We start from the raw sequence: 18,837 nt of genomic DNA on the forward strand, positions 1-18,837 counted from the left end.
GAGCCGGAGAGAGACGATGTTTCCAGACGCTGCTGCTTGTTTGTTCACAAATCTGCTGCGTCGTCCCTCAGCTGACGTCCACGCTCAGAGACCGCAGAACCTCGGCTCAGATCATCTGTGCTGCGGCGATGAGGAGGTGGAGTCGGGTGGAGTCGGGTGGAGTCGGGTGGATTCAGGTGGAGTCAGGTGCAGTCGGGTGGATTCAGGTGGAGTCAGGTGCAGTCGGGTGGATTCAGGTGGAGTCGGGTGGATTCAGGTGGATTCAGGTGGATTCGGGTGGATTCGGGTGGAGTCGGGTGGAGTCCAGCTCTTATAGTGTACGATGTTTAAACTGATGAACCTGCTGACACAGAAACCTTGATCAGCTGTCAGCTGGTGAACACGCTGCGGCCTCCATGTTGTGCTGACTCCACATTTCTCAGGACAATGAGGCGTTTGGACCGAGCTGAGGCGGATCAATGAGCCCCGTCTGAACCGTGATGGGAGCCTGACGAGGTGTCGCTCCAGAGGAAGCTCATCGAGCTGAAGAAGAGACGACTGACGGAGCTTCTAGAGTTAAAGGACCATTTCACAGTTTCACAGGAGTCTCTGTAGGTTCTCACATCATCACTCACAGAAGACAACAGTGTTTGTGTGTCAGCCAGGGTCTGAAACACAGGACACACTGAACTGGATCAGACCTGAACTGACAGACACATTTAAACTGTGAGGGCAGACCTGCTCTTCATGTTCACTCCTCCTGAGTTTAACCATCAACACCAGCTGAACCTGTGTCAGGAGGTCAGTTTGAAGGTGACGTGACAACAGAAACACAAAAGTCTGATTCTGTTCGGTTCTGACTGACAGACTCAGTGCAGCAGTTTGATCCACATCAGAGGATTTTAAACTCATCGGTGTCGTAGTTTGAGTTTGTGGGTTTATTTCCTGTTTTATTTTGAAGTTCTGCCCTCATGTGTCACGTTTGGCTTTTCATTTCCTCCCATTGTGTGACTTCAGGCCTCACCTGGGTCCTGATAATCAGCCCTGCTGCATGTAGTGTGTGTGGTCCTGGTGTCTCCTGATGTCTCCTGGTGTCTCCTGATGTCTCCTGATGTCTCCTGGTGTCTCCTGGAGTCTCCTGATGTCTCCTGGTGTCTCCTGATGTCTCCTGATGTCTCCTGGTGTCTCCTGATGTCTCCTGGTGTCTCCTGGTGTCTCCTGGTGTCTCCTGGAGTCTCCTGATGTCTCCTGGTGTCTCCTGATGTCTCCTGATGTCTCCTGATGTCTCCTGGAGTCTCCTGATGTCTCCTGGTGTCTCCTGGTGTCTCCTGATGTCTCCTGATGTCTCCTGGTGTCTCCTGATGTCTCCTGATGTCTCCTGGTGTCTCCTGATGGTTCTGGCTGTTCCTGTTTGCTGGAGTCACTCCTGGTTTGTACTTTGTGTTTCAGTACTTTATGGTTTTGGACCTCAGCTCACTGTCTGCTCTCTACTCGTCTGCTTGTGTCCTGAAACCTGCAGCTGCTCTTCAGACTTCTGACTGAAGTGAATTCATTCAACAGATTATTATAGATAATTAACATTAAGGTTTTAACAGTGAAGACATTTAATAAACTACACCTGCAGTGTCTCATGTCTGTCGTTCACTGACCAGACTGACAGACAGGATCCCCTTTTAAATAGTCTGTTAGTTTTTCTGCAAGTGATTGTTGATGATTTATTGTTGTTGATTATTGTTGATGATTTATTGTTGTTGATTATTGTTGATGATTTCTTGTTGTTGATTTCTTGTTGATGATTTATTGTTGTTGATTGTTGTTGTTGATTTCTTGTTTCTGTTTTGGTTGAAATCTGAAAAATTCTTTACGTTAATTAAAAACACTGAAGACATCCTCATCATCCTCAGCTGTGCTGTGTGTTTAGAGCTAACTAGCTCATGCTAGCATGCTAACAAGCCAAACTCATGTGGTGAAACATTATACCTGCTAAACAATAGCATGTTAGCATTGTGGTTTAGCTCAGCACAGCCTCACAGAGCTGCTAGCATGTTGCAGACTGTTAGCGTCTCTGTTGTCTGAGGACGTTGACTCTGAGTGTGACCATGGCCTCATGAACCCGGCAGCCTCTCTGGGTGTCGCTCAGAGTCCCGGGGGGTTCTGGATCCCCTCGGCTCGGCCCTGTGCAGGTTATTGTCCCGTCTAACAGGCTGAGGATATTACAGCGGCAGCACCTTGCGTGCTTATTTCCCCCGAGACTCCTGAATCACATTTCCAACGACCCTCGCTGGAGAGAGTCCCCCCGAGAGAGCACAGAGGCCGAGGTGAACCCTCCTCCCCCGCCCCCCTTCATCCAGTCTGAGGCCTCCAGCCTCGCTGAGCGGATCAGGGGAGGATGATGGAGGTGATGAGGATGGACGGCAGGCTCTCTGTGTTATTACCCAGAGTCCTCCACCTTCAGTCAAAACCCCTCACACCCTCCTGACCCTCAGACAGCCCACCGGTCTCCATCACAGGTTCAGTCGGAGGCGTCAGATCGATCGACGAGGCTCGACTGTCCCGATCAATAACATCTGAGCGTGTTCAGCTTCTGTCTCACACAGACGAGAGCATTTAAATCCACCAGGGAGTCAGCAGGCACCAACACAACCTGCACAGCATCTGTACTGTTTCACACTGCAGACCGTTTAAAGCTTCACATGTGAGAAGAAGAGAACTGACAGACGTTTTCATCAGGAACATGCAGAAACAAAGTGACACGTGAAATCAGCTGAGATCTGCTTCATGTTTTCATCTGACTTTAATGATTCAGGCTGAATGTAAACGACCTCATGTAAAACATCAGAGAGGTGTTTTATACAGAGTCCATGTAGTTCTGAGTTAATGTAGTTCAGAGATGTTATATTACTTTGTAAATGAACCTATTGAGCCTGTTTTTCATTTCAAAACAGTATTATGATGAAGGAGTTATATAACATCCTTCTTCAGATATATATACATATATACATATATACATATATATAAATGTATATATACATATACATATATGTATATATACATTTATATATATGTATATATACATATATATACATATATGTATATGTATATATATGTATATATGTATACATATACATCTATACATTTATATTTTATATACGTATATATATGTCTATATACGTATATATGTATATATACATATATACATATATACATATATATACATATATGTATATATATGTATATATATGTATATATTGCAGATGGTCCACATTTGTATGTTTTGCATCATAACTTACGTATTTGTTGAATATTAACAATCAGTGTAAATTAATGGGATGAAACCTTTAACATCGGTTCAGTTTGATGATGTAGATCTTCTGTTTGAATGTGTGAATCTTCACCACTGTGAGTTCAGGTGTTGCAGACAGCCTCCTCTCTGTAACATGTCTGTCTGCAGGAGTCAGACCTGGTTTCTGCTGCCCCCTGCTGGCACCTGTGTGCCGCAGCAGCGTCTGCATCCTGTCACTCATCACACAGGAGGTCAGGAGCTGAACACTTTAAACTACAACTACAAATGAATTAATTGAAAGAAGACGGAGAATTGAGAAACAGACGTGTCTGAATCTGCTGCTGGAACAACGAGCTGACAGCAGGAAGTGAACTCTTAAAATCAGATCATGTGTTAAGATTCTGGTGATATTATGGTTTCTTCTTCTTCTTCTCCTCCTCCTCTGTTGTCCAGGTCACATGCGGATCATGTCTGAATTGTGTGTTTAAAAGCAGCCCACAAATCCTGCGTCATCTGCCTTTAACCACGTCAGCATTCAGCAGACCACTCATTCTGTATTCAGCAGGTCAGACTGGTGTTTGGTCCGAGGTGTAACCACAGTGGAGCTGCGTCCGTCCTGCAGCCCAGCAGATGAAGGACGGTGGTGAAGCTCTGCTGTCATGTGACTGACGGCTGCAGTGTTCAGACTCCTCATGTTAATGACTCTGAAGTCATGAAGAGGAGGAGGAAGAGGAGGAAGAGGAGGAAGAGGAGGAGGAAGAGAAGGAGAGGATCTAATGTGAATTCAATAAATGGTTACACTGGATTAGATTAACAGCTGTGATGTGCAGTTTATCCAGAAACCAAAGAGAGGTCCTCTCAGCTCAGCAGGCACACTGACCTGCTGCCAGTGTCTCAGGAGGCAGAGCGAGCTGTCCACAGCTCCAGCTGCAGGTTGAAGCTGAGATACTGAGGCCCACATCAGATCACATGCTGCTGTTACATCTGTGTGTGAATGGCTGATGACAGACTCACTGTGGAGGACTTTGGCTGAGCTTTAAAATGTGACGCTCTTCTGTCAGTTTGTAACAGGTGAGGCTCTGCAGTCTCCACACAGCTCGTCTGCTGTCTCACAGTCTGCAGACGAGAAGAGACCACAACACAACCTGATGACGTTATTCACACCATCCACCAGCTCGTGCACGCTAACACTGTTAGCGCAGAACTACCTGACGCTAACACTGTTAGCTCAGCAGCTCCAGTGAAGACTTCATGTTAATAAAGGGTTAAATCTGGTCTCCTCAGATCAGGTTGATCTCTGTGATCACAGCAGACGAGCTGCATGGAGACATCTGATGTTTAAATCATCTCCAGCTGCTTCAGCTGTTCAGCAGAACGCTGCAACTCTGTTTTACTGTGAAGCTCCAGAAATGTTCTGTGGACTACGAGACTTCACCTGACTTTATATCATCAGGAGGAGATGATGACTGAGCCTGACTTTATATCATCAGGAGGAGATGATGGCTGAGCCTGACTTTATATCATCAGGAGGAGATGATGGCTGAGCCTGACTTTATATCATCAGGAGGAGATGATGGCTGAGCCTGACTTTATATCATCAGGAGGAGATGATGGCTGAGCCTGACTTTATATCATCAGGAGGAGATGATGACTGAGCCTGACTTTATATCATCAGGAGGAGATGATGGCTGAGCCTGACTTTATATCATCAGGAGGAGATGATGGCTGAGCCTGACTTTATATCATCAGGAGGAGATGATGGCTGAGCCTGACTTTATATCATCAGGAGGAGATGATGGCTGAGCCTGACTTTATATCATCAGGAGGAGATGATGGCTGAGCCTGACTTTATATCATCAGGAGGAGATGATGGCTGAGCCTGACTTTATATCATCAGGAGGAGATGATGGCTGAGCCTGACTTTATATCATCAGGAGGAGATGATGACTGAGCCTGACTTTATATCATCAGGAGGAGATGATGACTGAGCCTGACTTTATATCATCAGGAGGTGATGATGGCTGAGCCTGACTTTATATCATCAGGAGGAGATGATGACTGAGCCTGACTTTATATCATCAGGAGGAGATGATGGCTGAGCCTGACTTTATATCATCAGGAGGAGATGATGGCTGAGCCTGACTTTATATCATCAGGAGGAGATGATGGCTGAGCCTGACTTTATATCATCAGGAGGAGATGATGGCTGAGCCTGACTTTATATCATCAGGAGGAGATGATGACTGAGCCTGACTTTATATCATCAGGAGGATGATGACTGAGGTTAATGTGAACTGCTCCTTTAAAACATACGCAGTAACACCTGGAAACACACTGTGATATGTAAAAGTACTGAAGAGTTTGAGGCGACACCACACACACACACACACAAACACCGGCCCACACATGGAGGCTAACTGCCATAATTTGGTCTGAGTGGTGAAACACACGTCCGTCTGTCTGCTGAGGCTGACAAGGAGAGGTCAAAGGTCAGTGCTGGAGGAGGCTGTGAGGAGGAAGAGGAGGTGTGAGGAGCAGGAGGGTGAACACAGCTGAGGTTAGGACAGGAGGTGGAGGCTGTGAGGAGGAGGTGTGAGGAGCAGGAGGAAGAGGAGCAGGAGGAGGAGGAGGAGGCTGTGAGGAGGAGGAGGAGGAGGTGTGAGGAGCAGGAGGAGGAGCGATGGCGGTGCAGGAGAACACAGGTGATCAATGAGCAGCTGATCGTTTTCATCACTAGTTCATGAGAAGACGTCGATCGTCCTCTGAATCTGTTGTTTCTGGTTGTTAATGGAGAAGAACCCAGACTGAGCGTGACGAGGACGGACAGAGGGGATTGTGGGTAAATGAGCAGGGAAGTGGTTCACTGTGAGTCAAAGCACATGAAGTGGTGTCAGTGAAGTGGACACGCATCGTGTTGAGAGAACAGAAACACCTTCACACAGCCGCTGCTTCTGTCCAATCAGAAGGTTTTATTCAGGAAGTGTCGACGTGTGGAGGTCAGATATTAACAGACAAACATTTTGGTAAATATTCTCCACTGTGATGATTTCTGTCGGGTTTGGGTTTTGAAGACGTCACTCTGGACTCCTCCTCGTGTCCGATGCTCAGCGATGGGAGACGAGTGTTGGGAGGGTCACAGTTTGGACGCTGGTCTCTGCTGATTGGCCGGCGCTGCAGTGACGGGCGCGGGTCGACCCCACAGTCGCAGCCGGCTGACTCCTCCGTCCGGGCTGATGACGAGACGAACGTGACTGACGGGTCGGCTCAGAGTCAGCTCGGCCTCGCTGTACAGGTGTCTGTGATGAGGACGGAGCTGCAGCACAGACGGGACACAGCAGACAGGAAGTGGATCCATTAAACTGATCATTGAACTGAACAGAGATTATAGGACAGAACCCTGATGATGTCATCTCAGCTGTGACGGCTGATTGGCTGTGACAGTGTTTGTTGCTCGTGTTGGAGTTGACTCCTTCAAAAAGGAAGTGAAGGGAAATGATCTCACAGGTGGAGCCAACGTACTTTCTGAGGGGGAAGAAGGACCCGCCATTTCCCAGAATTCCACCCGGTCCCGGCGCACTGAGCCTCCTCCTCGGGGGTCAGAGAACAAGCCTCCATCCTGCAGGAGTCCGGGAAGTTTCCTGCAAGTAGAAACACAGTGAGGCGTTTTCTTCTGCTCATGAGTGAAGAATGAATTTTCTACTCAGACAGTCGAGGTGAGCGTCGACCTTTGAAATGGTTGGTGTCGACCTCGATGCTGCGGATCGCTCCGGGGTGACCCAGACGGAACATGGCCCACTCCCATCCAGGGACCTGCAGGATCCCCTGCCGGTCCGCCTGCAGGACGACCGCAGAGACACATGAGGACATTTTGTGAAAGTGAGGACGGTTATCGGTCAGTTCACGTCGACTCATTTTCAGCTTTTCTTAAAAACAAAACAAAAAACTTGTGACCTTGTAAAATCCTGCAGCTGAACTCCAGACACTGCATCAGTCGTGACTTTATGATCTGCAGTCGATCACGTTAGTCCTCAGCCTCACCAACATCTCATCTATAACTGATCCTGAACATCTCAGGATCATCTGAGAACTGTCTGTGTTATAAAGTGTCTGTTGAACAAAGGAACTAAGAGTAATATTTTGTCCAGACGACAGGACGACAAACCGAACCTGCAAACCTCCTGAACCAATGAAAAACAGGCTCAGTGGGTATCACACATCATTATAATGACCCTGATGGTTTTGTGGATGTTCAGGTCGAATTTCAACCTGATCCAGTGAACAATAAGACGTCGGTGAGGCGAGAAGACGCAGAGAATCACTGACATGATGACGTGACTCAGTGCAGCTGTGCAGGAGCAGCTGGAGGACTTCACAGGGTCGCGTCCATTTAAAAGAACAGAAGAAGAAAAGTGAAGGAGGACCATTCTGAGAACATAAGGAAGGATTCAGTGTGTGTGTGTGTGTGTGTGTGTGTGTGTGTGTGTGTGTTAAACCTTCAGGTGTTTGGGTCGGTCCAGTCTGCGGGCTGTTTCCCAGCCGTCGGCCATGTTGACAGCTCGTCCCAGACCTGCAGGCAGAAGGTGACCGGTGTGTCCGAGACGACTCTCAAATATCATCTACCAAGATAATCAATACAATAATAAGGTCAAACCAATCATGTTGCGTGGATGCCCAAAGTGGGCGTCGCTGTAGCCGAGGCAGACTCCCCCATTGGTCAGAGCCACCAGATCGATGTCTTGGTGGGCGGAGACAGACGACCAGTCTCTCTGCCCGATGCCGTACACTCGCAGTCTGGCGATCCCTCCGTCTGGACACACAAACACACTGAACGATGGCACAGGTGTCATGTTACTGACTGTGTGTGTGTATGTGTGTGTGTGTGTGTGTGTGTGTGTGTGTGTGTATGTGTGTGTGTGTACCTGGGTGCATGTTGAGGCGCAGGTGTGTGACTCTGTGGTTGAAGTTCACCTTGAAGTAGTTGTGACAGCAGTCTGAGTATCCAGGCTGCAGCTGCGACACGCACACCAGCTCCGGCCACGCCTCCGAACCCAGCTGTCAATCAAAACATCAGCCATCAATCAAAACATCAGCTGTCAATCAAACATCAGATGTCAGTGTTACCTTGGCGACAGCAGCCAGCTGACTGTCAGAGGCAGCCATGCCGGTTCGGTCTCCTTCCAGGCTGAAGGCTGGAGGTTTGTCTGGTGGACAACATGAGAAGAGGTTCATCACTCAGGTCTCTGATCGTGTTTCTGATCGTGTCTCTGATCGTGTTTCTGATCGTGTTTCTGATTTTGTCTCTGATCGTGTCTCTGATCGTGTTTCTGATCGTGTCTCTGATCGTGTCTCTGATCGTGTTTCTGATCGTGTCTCTGATTGTGTCTCTGATCGTCTCCAAAACTGATGTAAAAGACGTTGTTTATTCTTCGATTCATTTCTATTTGTATTTCCACACTTATTAAATATAACTGCAGTTAGCTTCTCTCTGGTTCCTCTGTGGGATCATTGAACTGTATTCTGGATTATTACAGAAAATAATCTGTTTCTGATCCTTCCAGGTTCTGATCATCCAGATAATCTCCACAGATGAACTCCACTCTGATGTTTGAAGCGTAAATTAAATGTGTAGCAGTAAAAAGCGAATGCTGGGCTACAAACAGACGACATCGCGGTCACATGACTATAGACCTTCACGCTACATCAAAATGTTTCTTGTACACTTTGTGGAGTAAAGTCTGAGTCTCAGAGTTTAGGACAGAGCGGTTCGTACCCAGACAGCCGGCCTGGATGGAGACGTAAGGCGAGTGGTTTCCAGTGAAGAAGGACGTGTCGACATCGAAGCCGTGGATCAGCCCCGGCACTCCCAGCTGGACGATGCACCAGTCATGACCTGCCAGGAAGAACCAGACAGAAGAACAGAGACACGCTGTTGATGTCGACTTCAGCACAGTTCAACAGATTTAACAATGATGTTTCTGTTCGGGAGTAAATCAGAGTGACAAGAAGACATTTCATCAGTAGATGTGTCTTTGTTTTGTTCATATTTGGGACACTTGAAGTTTTCAGAAAGGCCTCAGCAGAGAAAATGTCCGTAAATCAAAATCAAGGCGAGGTGTCAGAGAGAAGTCAAAGTTATATCTGAGGTCATTTAAAAACAAAGTCTTCATGACAGAGTTTGTCCACCAGAGAGCGCTGACAGGTGGATCTTACACTGTAAAACTATCTGGGTCCTCTGGAGGAGAGAGTCGGTGCTGATCCAGACCTCCTGGAGGAATAAACACCATCAGATTCTGATCCGGAGCCGTTTACCGACGGGAGGAGAGCTCAGAGAGCTTTTTAACTGTTGGGATTCACAGAGAAACGTTTGCACACCTGTAGGTGGACAGGTGTGTAGGAGACGACCGAGGGCCGACAAAATCTTGTTTTTAGCGTCTGGCTGGAGAAAACATGCTAAACTCCAACCACGGTTTTTATTGTGAACAGGTAATATTTCAATTTGATTTGAATATTGGACCTTTAATGCAGAAAACTGACAGATTATATAGTTTTAAATAATACAAATCTAAGTGCGCTTAATGGTAAATGTTTATATTATGTGTTCATGTACACTTTACATTTTACATTTATGTTATTATGATGGTTTTATATCATTAGCTTATGTGCTACATTGAGTATGAATGTTTATCCCTATGATACATATTTACAGTATTACTGCTGTATAATGGGTCATTACATGTAATTCACATATACAGTAAATAACATGAAAAAATATAATTTTGTATACTATACTCATATTTCACACCACTACCTACAGTATATACTGATATAATGTGTATTTCATAACTTATTTTATAATTGATTTATATCATTCAGATCGTTCTTCACCTGTTTTTCTACCTTTGAGTCTGAATCTGCTGGAATAAAAACAAGTTGAGGCCGTCAGATACAAACCAGGTATTCTCTTTCTCCTCGTCTCCCATCCGTCCATCCACTTTCCAAACTCAGTGAAGGCAGCAGCGATGAACTGCGGCGGCTCTCTCTGTGCGAACACAGCTCAGAGTATCAACAGGACAGAACAAAGCATGAAGTAGTTCACATTCACGGGCTGAGAGCCACAGACAGGAAGTCACAGAGTACTGAGGGTCGGACCAACATGATGGTTTGAGAAGAAAAGCAGCAGACTTTTCCTTTAAAGTGAAATAATCGTATAAATCAGGCGCACTAAGACTCATTTCCTCCTGACAGTAACGTGATATTTGATGTGCTGCTGAAGTGAAACACTGAAGCCGAGGCGGTGGATCACAGTCGTACCTTCAGCAGGTTGGCGGCGGGAGCGAACCACTCGTCTGTAGCAAAAATCACCTGAAAGAACAACATGAGACTCTTAATTCAACAGAAAACATTTGTTTTCACCTGGAAATATGGACCACAACAGCAGCTGCACTCATCAGTACCGAAAGGAATCGTTCACCTTTTTGGGACGTTATTCACACTCATGTCTGTAAAGACGAAGCTCCAACCAGCAGCTCAGCTGAGGTAAAGACTGGAGCAATGGAGGGAACCGAGCCACCGGTCGGGAACCACTGGACCCAACTAGCTAAATGTAATGATGTTCACTATGAGGTCATTACAGCCATCGACCTGCAGATGTGAGGGAAGAGTGTGTGTGTCAAGTCAATGTGTGTGTGTGTGTGTGTGTGTGTGTGTGTGTGTGTGTGTGTGTGTGTGTGTGTGTGTGTGTGTGTGTGTGTGTGTGTGTGTGCGTGTGTCTTCATATTTGTAAATGTCGAGACGCGACATCGTTTAAACTCAGTCGGCTGATTTCGTACGTGTGACTTTTGCTGCAGTTGTAAATGATGACTCGTCTGTTTCACATTTACAACCTCAACACACCTTCAAAGCTGAAAACTACGGAAGCCCTGAGGGGCAAGTGAAGACGTTTTCTTTTTCTGTTTGATCCAAAGTGTTTCCCCTCGTGTGTTTCTGACTTGAAAACTGGTGGGAAAAAAGTTTTGCCAGAATAATCTTTCTAGGTTCCTTTTTTTCCATCTGTTTTTTAATTTTTTTTATTATTTAACTCCTTTATTGACTTTTCATTACAAATGCACAACCAGTGTGCAAATATTAACAATGCAAACAAGATTAAATCGACATTTTAAGAAAAATAAAACAAACTTGACAGTAACAAGCAGAAGAAGAAACTAAAAAAAAAACAAAGAAAAACAAATAATAATCATGGTCATAAAATAAATAATGTAAAAATGATAAATAATAGATTTGCACATTCAGTTAAATTCATCACAAAACAATGTTGCATGACACGTCTCTTCTGTGAACCTACATAGATAAAGAGTTACATGGGGGAGTGTATTACTCATTATCATCATCACTTTCCAATCATTTCCAAATAAGGAGCCCATACCTTCCAGAAAAGATCTCAATTATTATTAATCTTATAAATAAGTCGTTCAAAAGAAGCTATCTTGGTTAGTTCATCTCTCCGTTCCTTAAAACTGATCTTTTCTTCCGACTTCCAGTGTCTCAACACTACCCTGCTTCCTGTTGCGAGAGCTAGTTTCACCCATGTGCGTATTTGTGTGGACAGGCCGGATTTCCTCGCAAAATACCCAGAATACATAAAGCTGGACCCTCCCTGAACTCTGCCGTCAGTACTTTAGTGATACTTTGGCTAACAGCCACCCAGAGGCTGTGCACCATCTCACAGTCACTGAGCATTTGAGTCCAGTAGTTCCTGTTCAATATTCTGAATGTTGAGCCGTGTCTGCATGTCTCGGTCTGTAGTGTACCAGGACCTAATTGTTTCCTCCCAGACCTCCCAGTCAGTAGGTGCCCCAAGGTCTTTTTCCCCTGCTAGCTTATCGCCTTCGTAGTTTAGGGGTTGATGTTTTCTAAACATGTCATAAAACCTCCTCTAAGCTTCCTGATCGCCAGAGCTCTTTAATACAAGAGACAGGTGCACATTTGACCTTTCTACCTGCTGTTGTAATACAGCTCCTTAACTGAAGGAACTTCCAGAAATCTTTTCTGGGGATATCATATTTAAATACACACTGTTCAAAGGAGATTAAGTGTTTCCCGTCAAATAAATCTTGTCCCCGATTTTTTGTTAATTTTCAGTGACTTATTATAAGATATTGATGATCCCATCGTGTGGTAATAGTTCAAATAGCACGCCATCTCCAACTTTCTCTAGAAAATGCCAAGGGTATCTCCTCCTGTCTAGGTGAGGACAGTTTGCACTGAGAGCTCTCAACTCTTTCTGTCGCCACCCAGGCAGGAGCACAGACATATTTCACTCAGATAGCTGACTGAGACTGAAGGCGCGGTCATACCAATCTATTCTTGGGCATCCTAGACCAGCCTTCTCTACTGATGCACATAGTTTCTTTTTATTAAAAGCAGACTTGTTCCTCATCCACAAGAAGCCACTAATGGCCCGATTAAATCTAGACAGAAGGGGGAGTGGGAAGTCCAGAGGCAGCATGCTTGTTACATAATTAATCTGTGGTATTGTATCATCTTCACTAAATGCATCTGTCCAATTAATGATAAACTTAATTTTGACCAGTTTTGTAAATTACTCTCAGTGTTTTGGATTTAAATTCATTCCATCTGTTAATCCTGATCAGGATCCCTCAGTAGACCAATCCAGACGGGAGCCATTTAAATTGCCAATTATTGTGAATACTGGGAGGGCTTCAGATTTCCACCAATTGAAAAGAAAAACTATATATAGATAAATGTATAGAAAAACTCTGGAGAGTCTGTGTTTGGGGCGGATATATTTACTAATGAGCATCTCCTGCCCATTATGTCCACATCAGTTGCAACCCATCCACCCTCTGTATCCGATTTCTGCTCATACACTTTAATGGTCAGTTTTGCGAATCAAAATAATAACCCGTCGCTTATTGGATGAGAATGTACTGTAAAAAATCTGACCAGCCGAGTCCCTCTGTAGCTTCTTAGATCCTGTTGTATCTACATGCGGCAATATCCGCCCTCTTTTGTTTAAGATATATCCTAAGTGTTTTCCTCTTCGTGGCTCCCTGTACAGTCCAAGTTACTATTTGTAATGTTCCTGTCATGTCACAGATTGCTCTGTGTTTATAGTGTTAGTTGGATGTGATGGATAACCAGGGAAATGAGAATGTGCTAAAGAATCATGCAAAAAGATCAAAAGAACAATAAAAGATAGAGCAGAAAACACCAGCAACCGACAGACCAACCGAGCCAACCGGCCCGGGTTTACTGAAAACAACCGACCAAAACAGGTCCGTGAGACTATGAGTGCCCGGCTGCTCAGCACTCATCACCCCTCTCCTAATATGCATTTTATACCCTTATGTTTGGGCCTCTCGAGCAGCCACTATGAAGTAACTTAAATATATCAATATTTTCTTTATCTCAACATTACTCAGTACCCCTTTCCTGTATAAGTTGAATAGGCTACTTCGTTATTCTTCGTTATTATCTTATCAACCCTACTCCAATAACCAAACATAGTGGCAATAAATAAAAAATAATAACAAATAAAAACGGTGCAGTTGATGCACTCATCCATAATATACAAGTCTGCACGGTGCTGCAGTCACCAACATGCCCAAATAGAATCAGAATCAGAATCAGAACTTTATTTGTCCCGCAAATGGGGAAATTTCTTAGTCACAGCAGCCAAAGGACAGAATCACACTTAAACAATAATAAAAAGTAAAAAATAAACAATATAATAAGAGATAGGAAATAGAATTTAACTCGTATATATGTAACAGAGTTAAAAATGTACCTTTATTATTTATTATATTTATGTTGTATTTGGTTTGTGAATTTTATCTTATTTAATAGTTTTATTTTCCTTTTACCTGTGAGAGGGCATTTTGCTTTCTGTTTGTTCCTCCAGGCTCCTGTAGCCCCTCACAGTAATGTTTACAGTGGCTGAGGGTTCGGCGGGAAATCCCGCCAACATATGTTTGTTGTTTGCTGTGTGAATGTGGGTTTAACATATTGAATGTGTGAAGAAAAATATGCGTGTGTGTGTGTGTGTGTGTGTGTAACGAGTGTCTTTCTGTATGTTTAGGCGTGAGACAAAAAGACGGATGACGACATTTTGTATCTGAACTGTCTCCCGCAGGTTTGTGGTTTTATTCTATTTTTTAAAGTTTGAGACGTAGCAGATGCTGCGTGTTTGTGGTTGGCCACGGGATGGCGCTCTCTGTTCATTCACTACACACCATGTTTGCTTCTGTTTAAGACAAACAGCTTATGTTTCTGTAATTTTCTCTGAAAATATTAGAGAAAAAAAAAAGTGTAACACACAGTAATGTTTACAATGGCTGAGGGCGTGAGACAAAAAGACGGATGACCACATTTTGTATCTGAACTGTCTCCCGCAGGTTTGGGTCAAAGAAACACTGCAGAATCCTTCTCCTCCTTCTGGTGCCGACCCACTACGGTTACATATACATAGTATTTATAATATGAACAGTGTAAGTATAAACAGTTTGGTATTTTTATTTACAAACCATACATAATAAATATGGGTATTAAAAATTGTCCAATTAGTGCAAAACCAGAAAGTGTGTAGAGTTTTTATGGCACAGTGCACATGTGAGGTCTGCTGGGAGCAGTGCTGGTTGTACAGTCTGACAGCAGCAGGAAGGACCTGCGGTACCTCTCCTTCACACCCTTGGACCTGCGGTACCGCTCCTTCACACACTTGGGGTGTAATGCAAATAAAATAAGCCTTCAGCCTCTTTGTCCCACTTCTGAATATAAAATATATTTCTATGCTAAACTTGAGTAAAACTTAAAACGTTAAACTGTGCAGACATAATAAACCCTGAACAGTCCTGTGGGACGTTGTGTCTTCAGGTGATTATGAAGAAGTCCTGCAGGTGTGGGGGGGAAAACCACTTTTCACCTATAACTTGTGTCTTTTGGTCCATAGATCATAATACACCTGACACGTTGCAGTCCGATGCTCGTGCTGCCTTCTGTCTCGCTCTGGCGGCAGCTTGATGGACCAACACAATGTGGAGATGAACGCTTTCGCCTCCGCAGGCGCAGTGAAAAGATGAGCTGGTTATTTCCTGTGATCTCAGTGTATCTGGACACAGCACTGCATGTGACACATCCTTCATGCTCCGGAGTTGGCGTTTGACTTCCTCATATTGTTTGAGCTTCTGTGTTGTGTCTCTGGATGAGTCCTGACGCTTCACTCGGTGTTTCCCTTCTCACCTGCGGCACCGCATCGCATCGCATCGCACCGCACCGCATCGCATCGCATCGCATCGCATCGCACCGCACCGCATCGCATCGCATCGCATCGCATCGCATCGCACCGCACCGCACCGCATCGCACCGCACCGCACCGCCTCTCCTGCAGAGGAGAAAGCCTCCACCAGCACCCAGGCAGCCTCCAGCAGCGTGCGCACACACGTCTCCATGTCCCTCTGAGCTTTCCACCACACCGACTACGCGAACGTTGTTCCTGCGTCCTCCAAATAACTGACTCTGTCCTGAAGTTGTTCCACAGTTTTCCCGACTTGTCTGACCGTGTTCTCCCTCGCTAACATCCGTCTTCCAAGTTGGAGATGCGCGTTTCAGCCTCAGTGATTCTTCCTCCCAGCTGTTGAGCCGTGGTCCAGACGAACCAAACTCCCTTCACTCCACCTATATACCGATACCTGGCAGCGTGGTCTTGATGCCATCGAGCTCAGTGGCTACATCAGCCTGTTCCTTCATGAAGCTACTTCTGTTCCACCTTTCCTCTCTGCGCTGGTTTTCTGTCAGGCACATTCCCGAGTTGTTCCAGTTAGTGTGAGACTTCTATTTGGGTATTTTATGACAACATGTAATATGTTAAAGTGGCACATCTGTGAAAACGTGAGGAAAAAAAACTGAGCGGAAAAAATTCAAGAGAAGAATTTTGTTGTTTTTTTTGTTTGTGTTTTGCATTTTAAACGTTTTTCAGGAGAATTTTGTGTGAAACCAAATGAATGTTTGTTTTTGTAAAACTCATTTTGACCATAAGAGGCTGAAGTGTTTTTCAAACATAAAAAAAATAACTCTAGGGATTATTTTGTTTTTCAAAATTCTGGAGAATTTTGAGAGAATTATTATTTTGCATGTGTGATTAGTTTTGTTTTACTTATTTTGAACATTAGAAGCTGAACTACATGATTAACACATGAAAAATTTTAAAAATTCTCCAAAAACAATTTCCAGAAAATGTAGAAACTTAGAAAGATTATCCTGGTGACATTTTTAACCCCACCAGAAAAATAATTATAATTTCCTAACTTGCCCCTCGGGGCTTCTGTAGTTTCTGCACACACAGATACACATTCACAAAACTCAGAACACATTTAGAGATTCTGTTACACATTTACAAATATGAACACACACACACACACACATTGAGACACAGTTACACAACTCTTCACTCACATCTTCAAATACTTTTTGCTTCATTAATGGACTCACACTCCACCATAAGTGACTCCCTGCTGTTGTGTAATATCACATTAGCTTCTGTCTTATTGACACTAATCAGCTCAGATTTAAGTGTGATATTATGTTAAGTATGTTGTATGAAATATGAACTGCAGTTTACATGCGATGAATGAAAATCTCACAGCGACTCACCTTCGCACCGACCGCCTCACAGGCCAGATCATTAAACTGCAGGAAGTCGGGCTCTGCTGCCTTCACGGCTCTGCTCCTCTCGGCCATGTTGGGCAGAAGTGTGGAGGCAGCCACTCGTCCCGTTGGACAGTGACTGTCCTGCAGGACAAAGTCCACACACAGCAGGTTGTTTGTTTGGACAGAGACGGCTTCATGCACTCCTATAGGAGGACATACTATCCTGTTAGTTCACCACAAACACTGAGTGTCACTACACTCATACTGAGAGGACGGCGTCGTTTACCTCAGTTTATAACCTCAACTTTATTGACTGCATGTGTGTGGACAGAAAACTGCCTCCTCCTGCAGCAGATTTCATCATACAAACATACATCATGTACTGCACTGACCACGTGTTAATATACATATAATATATACACAGAGTCAGAGTCAGAGCAGCTGAGCATTAAAACAACACGTCTGTGGGGTCATTAACACATCACACCATCAACCAGCTCAGACTCCAGAGGAGGATGTTATGAAGACCATTTTGCCAGATAAAGACAAAAAGTTGATTAAAGTTGATTAAAAAATATTAGTGCTGTCAGTTAAACGCGTTATTAACGGCGTTAACGCAAAACCATTTTAACGGAGTCAATATCGCGAGATTAACGTTCTTATTGGCTGAGCAACCTGTGTCGTTTTTTTCACACAACAACTAGAAACGTTGGAGCCAAAGAGCAGCAGGCACGTTACGTTTTGAGTGGATGGCGAGCGCGAGACGCCGAAATGGAGCCAATAAGATCCTGAGTGTAAGTTTACTTTTAAACAGTTGCCAATGGCTCCACTGACGAGACCAAAGTGATCTGTGTCTTCTGTCGTTGTGAACCGAGCTCATCGCAGCGCGTCCAGTCTGAAATACCACTTGATGGCAAAGCACACAGCTGATGTGAATTCTCGCCCCCTCGTCATAGCGTCAAAAAGAAATCACGGGACATTTAGAATAGATACAAATGTGCGATTAATTGTGAGTTAACTATGACATTAATGCGATTAATCGTGATTAAATATTTTAATTGTTTGACAGCACTAAAAAATATATATTCCCCCACATAATCTCATAATTTGGACTTTTTATCTTATAAAAGTTAAGATTATAACTCAAAGTCTACACACAAATAACAAAAAGACAACAGTGTTTACAGGTCGTGCTGCTTCCATCATCATCGTTTTGAGTCACTGTGAATTAGGAGGTTACAAGGTGTGGATGGTAGCTACTCGCCCTGGGGTGTCGATCAAAACACACTGGACAGGAGGCAGGATGCAGCTTTAACCTTTCACTGAGATACAGTCTTCAGTACAGCACAACAGTACAGCAGCCCACTGAATGTGCAGCTGAGCAGTTATCTAGGCGTGTGTGTGTGTGTGTGTGTGTGTGTGTGTGTGGTCTGCAACAGGAAAAGAATATAAACATAAATCAGCATATTATCAGTAACAGAAATAATAATCTCAGATATTGCACTGACCAGGTTACAGGTAAACATAAACACTAATCCAACTGTATATACAGTTATATTCAAACAGGAATAGCACACATGCATTCGCTGTATATAAACAGGAAACGGCCGCATGACAACAGCTTATTAGCCGAAACAGCTTCACAATACAGACCGTTAATAATCACGGGAGAAATAACACACATAACTTACGGTCTGTTCATCTGCGCACACAGGAACAGGGCCGCCAGATAACAGGGGAGAAGGTCTGGAGTCCTGCTCGTAACTCGAGCGAAACAGAAAGAAAGCATGAACTCATCACGTGCCCGCGCGCCAGTTATGGCCTTTATTACAGTCACATCAACAGAAACTGTAACCGAGGAGCCCCATCACCTGAGCTCATAGACCACCTGAGCTCATTGACCACCTGAG

At 44.5% G+C, this 18,837-nt stretch overlaps 1 protein-coding gene across 2 annotated transcripts; it reads right to left on the reverse strand.

The window, feature by feature from the left end:
* Positions 1-6,211: 6,211 nt before the first annotated feature.
* allc (allantoicase) lies at positions 6,212-18,682 on the reverse strand. Of its 2 annotated transcripts, none has more exons than XM_073492594.1 (12): positions 18,619-18,682; positions 16,931-17,068; positions 10,574-10,624; positions 10,214-10,301; positions 9,033-9,152; positions 8,384-8,463; positions 8,182-8,314; positions 7,914-8,069; positions 7,756-7,829; positions 6,988-7,096; positions 6,782-6,900; positions 6,212-6,575 (listed from the first exon to the last, which is right to left on the reverse strand). In XM_073492594.1, the coding sequence occupies exons 2-12, from the start codon at positions 17,015-17,017 to the stop codon at positions 6,396-6,398; spliced, it is 1,197 nt and encodes a 398-aa protein (XP_073348695.1). In that variant the 5' UTR covers positions 17,018-17,068; positions 18,619-18,682; the 3' UTR covers positions 6,212-6,395. The 2 variants fall into 2 exon arrangements, with proteins under 2 accessions (XP_073348695.1, XP_073348696.1); XM_073492595.1 differs by lacking the exon at positions 18,619-18,682 and adding an exon at positions 10,734-10,903 and having other exon boundaries at positions 16,931-17,004.
* Between the last annotated feature and the right edge of the window lie 155 nt (positions 18,683-18,837).

The sequence above is a fragment of the Pagrus major genome, chromosome 22 (genome assembly GCF_040436345.1).
Source record: "Pagrus major chromosome 22, Pma_NU_1.0".
NCBI lineage: Eukaryota > Metazoa > Chordata > Actinopteri > Spariformes > Sparidae > Pagrus > Pagrus major.

Coding starts and splice junctions, on each gene's coding strand:
- allc (XM_073492594.1), bottom strand. CDS start 17,017: ATGGCCGAGAGGAGCAGAGCCGTGAAGGCAGCAGAGCCCGACTTCCTG. Junction 8,070..8,181: donor GCGCCTCAACATGCACCCAG/GTACACACACAC, acceptor TTGTGTGTCCAG/ACGGAGGGATCGCCAGACTG. Junction 7,830..7,913: donor GCATCCACGCAACATGATTG/GTTTGACCTTAT, acceptor TTCTGCCTGCAG/GTCTGGGACGAGCTGTCAAC.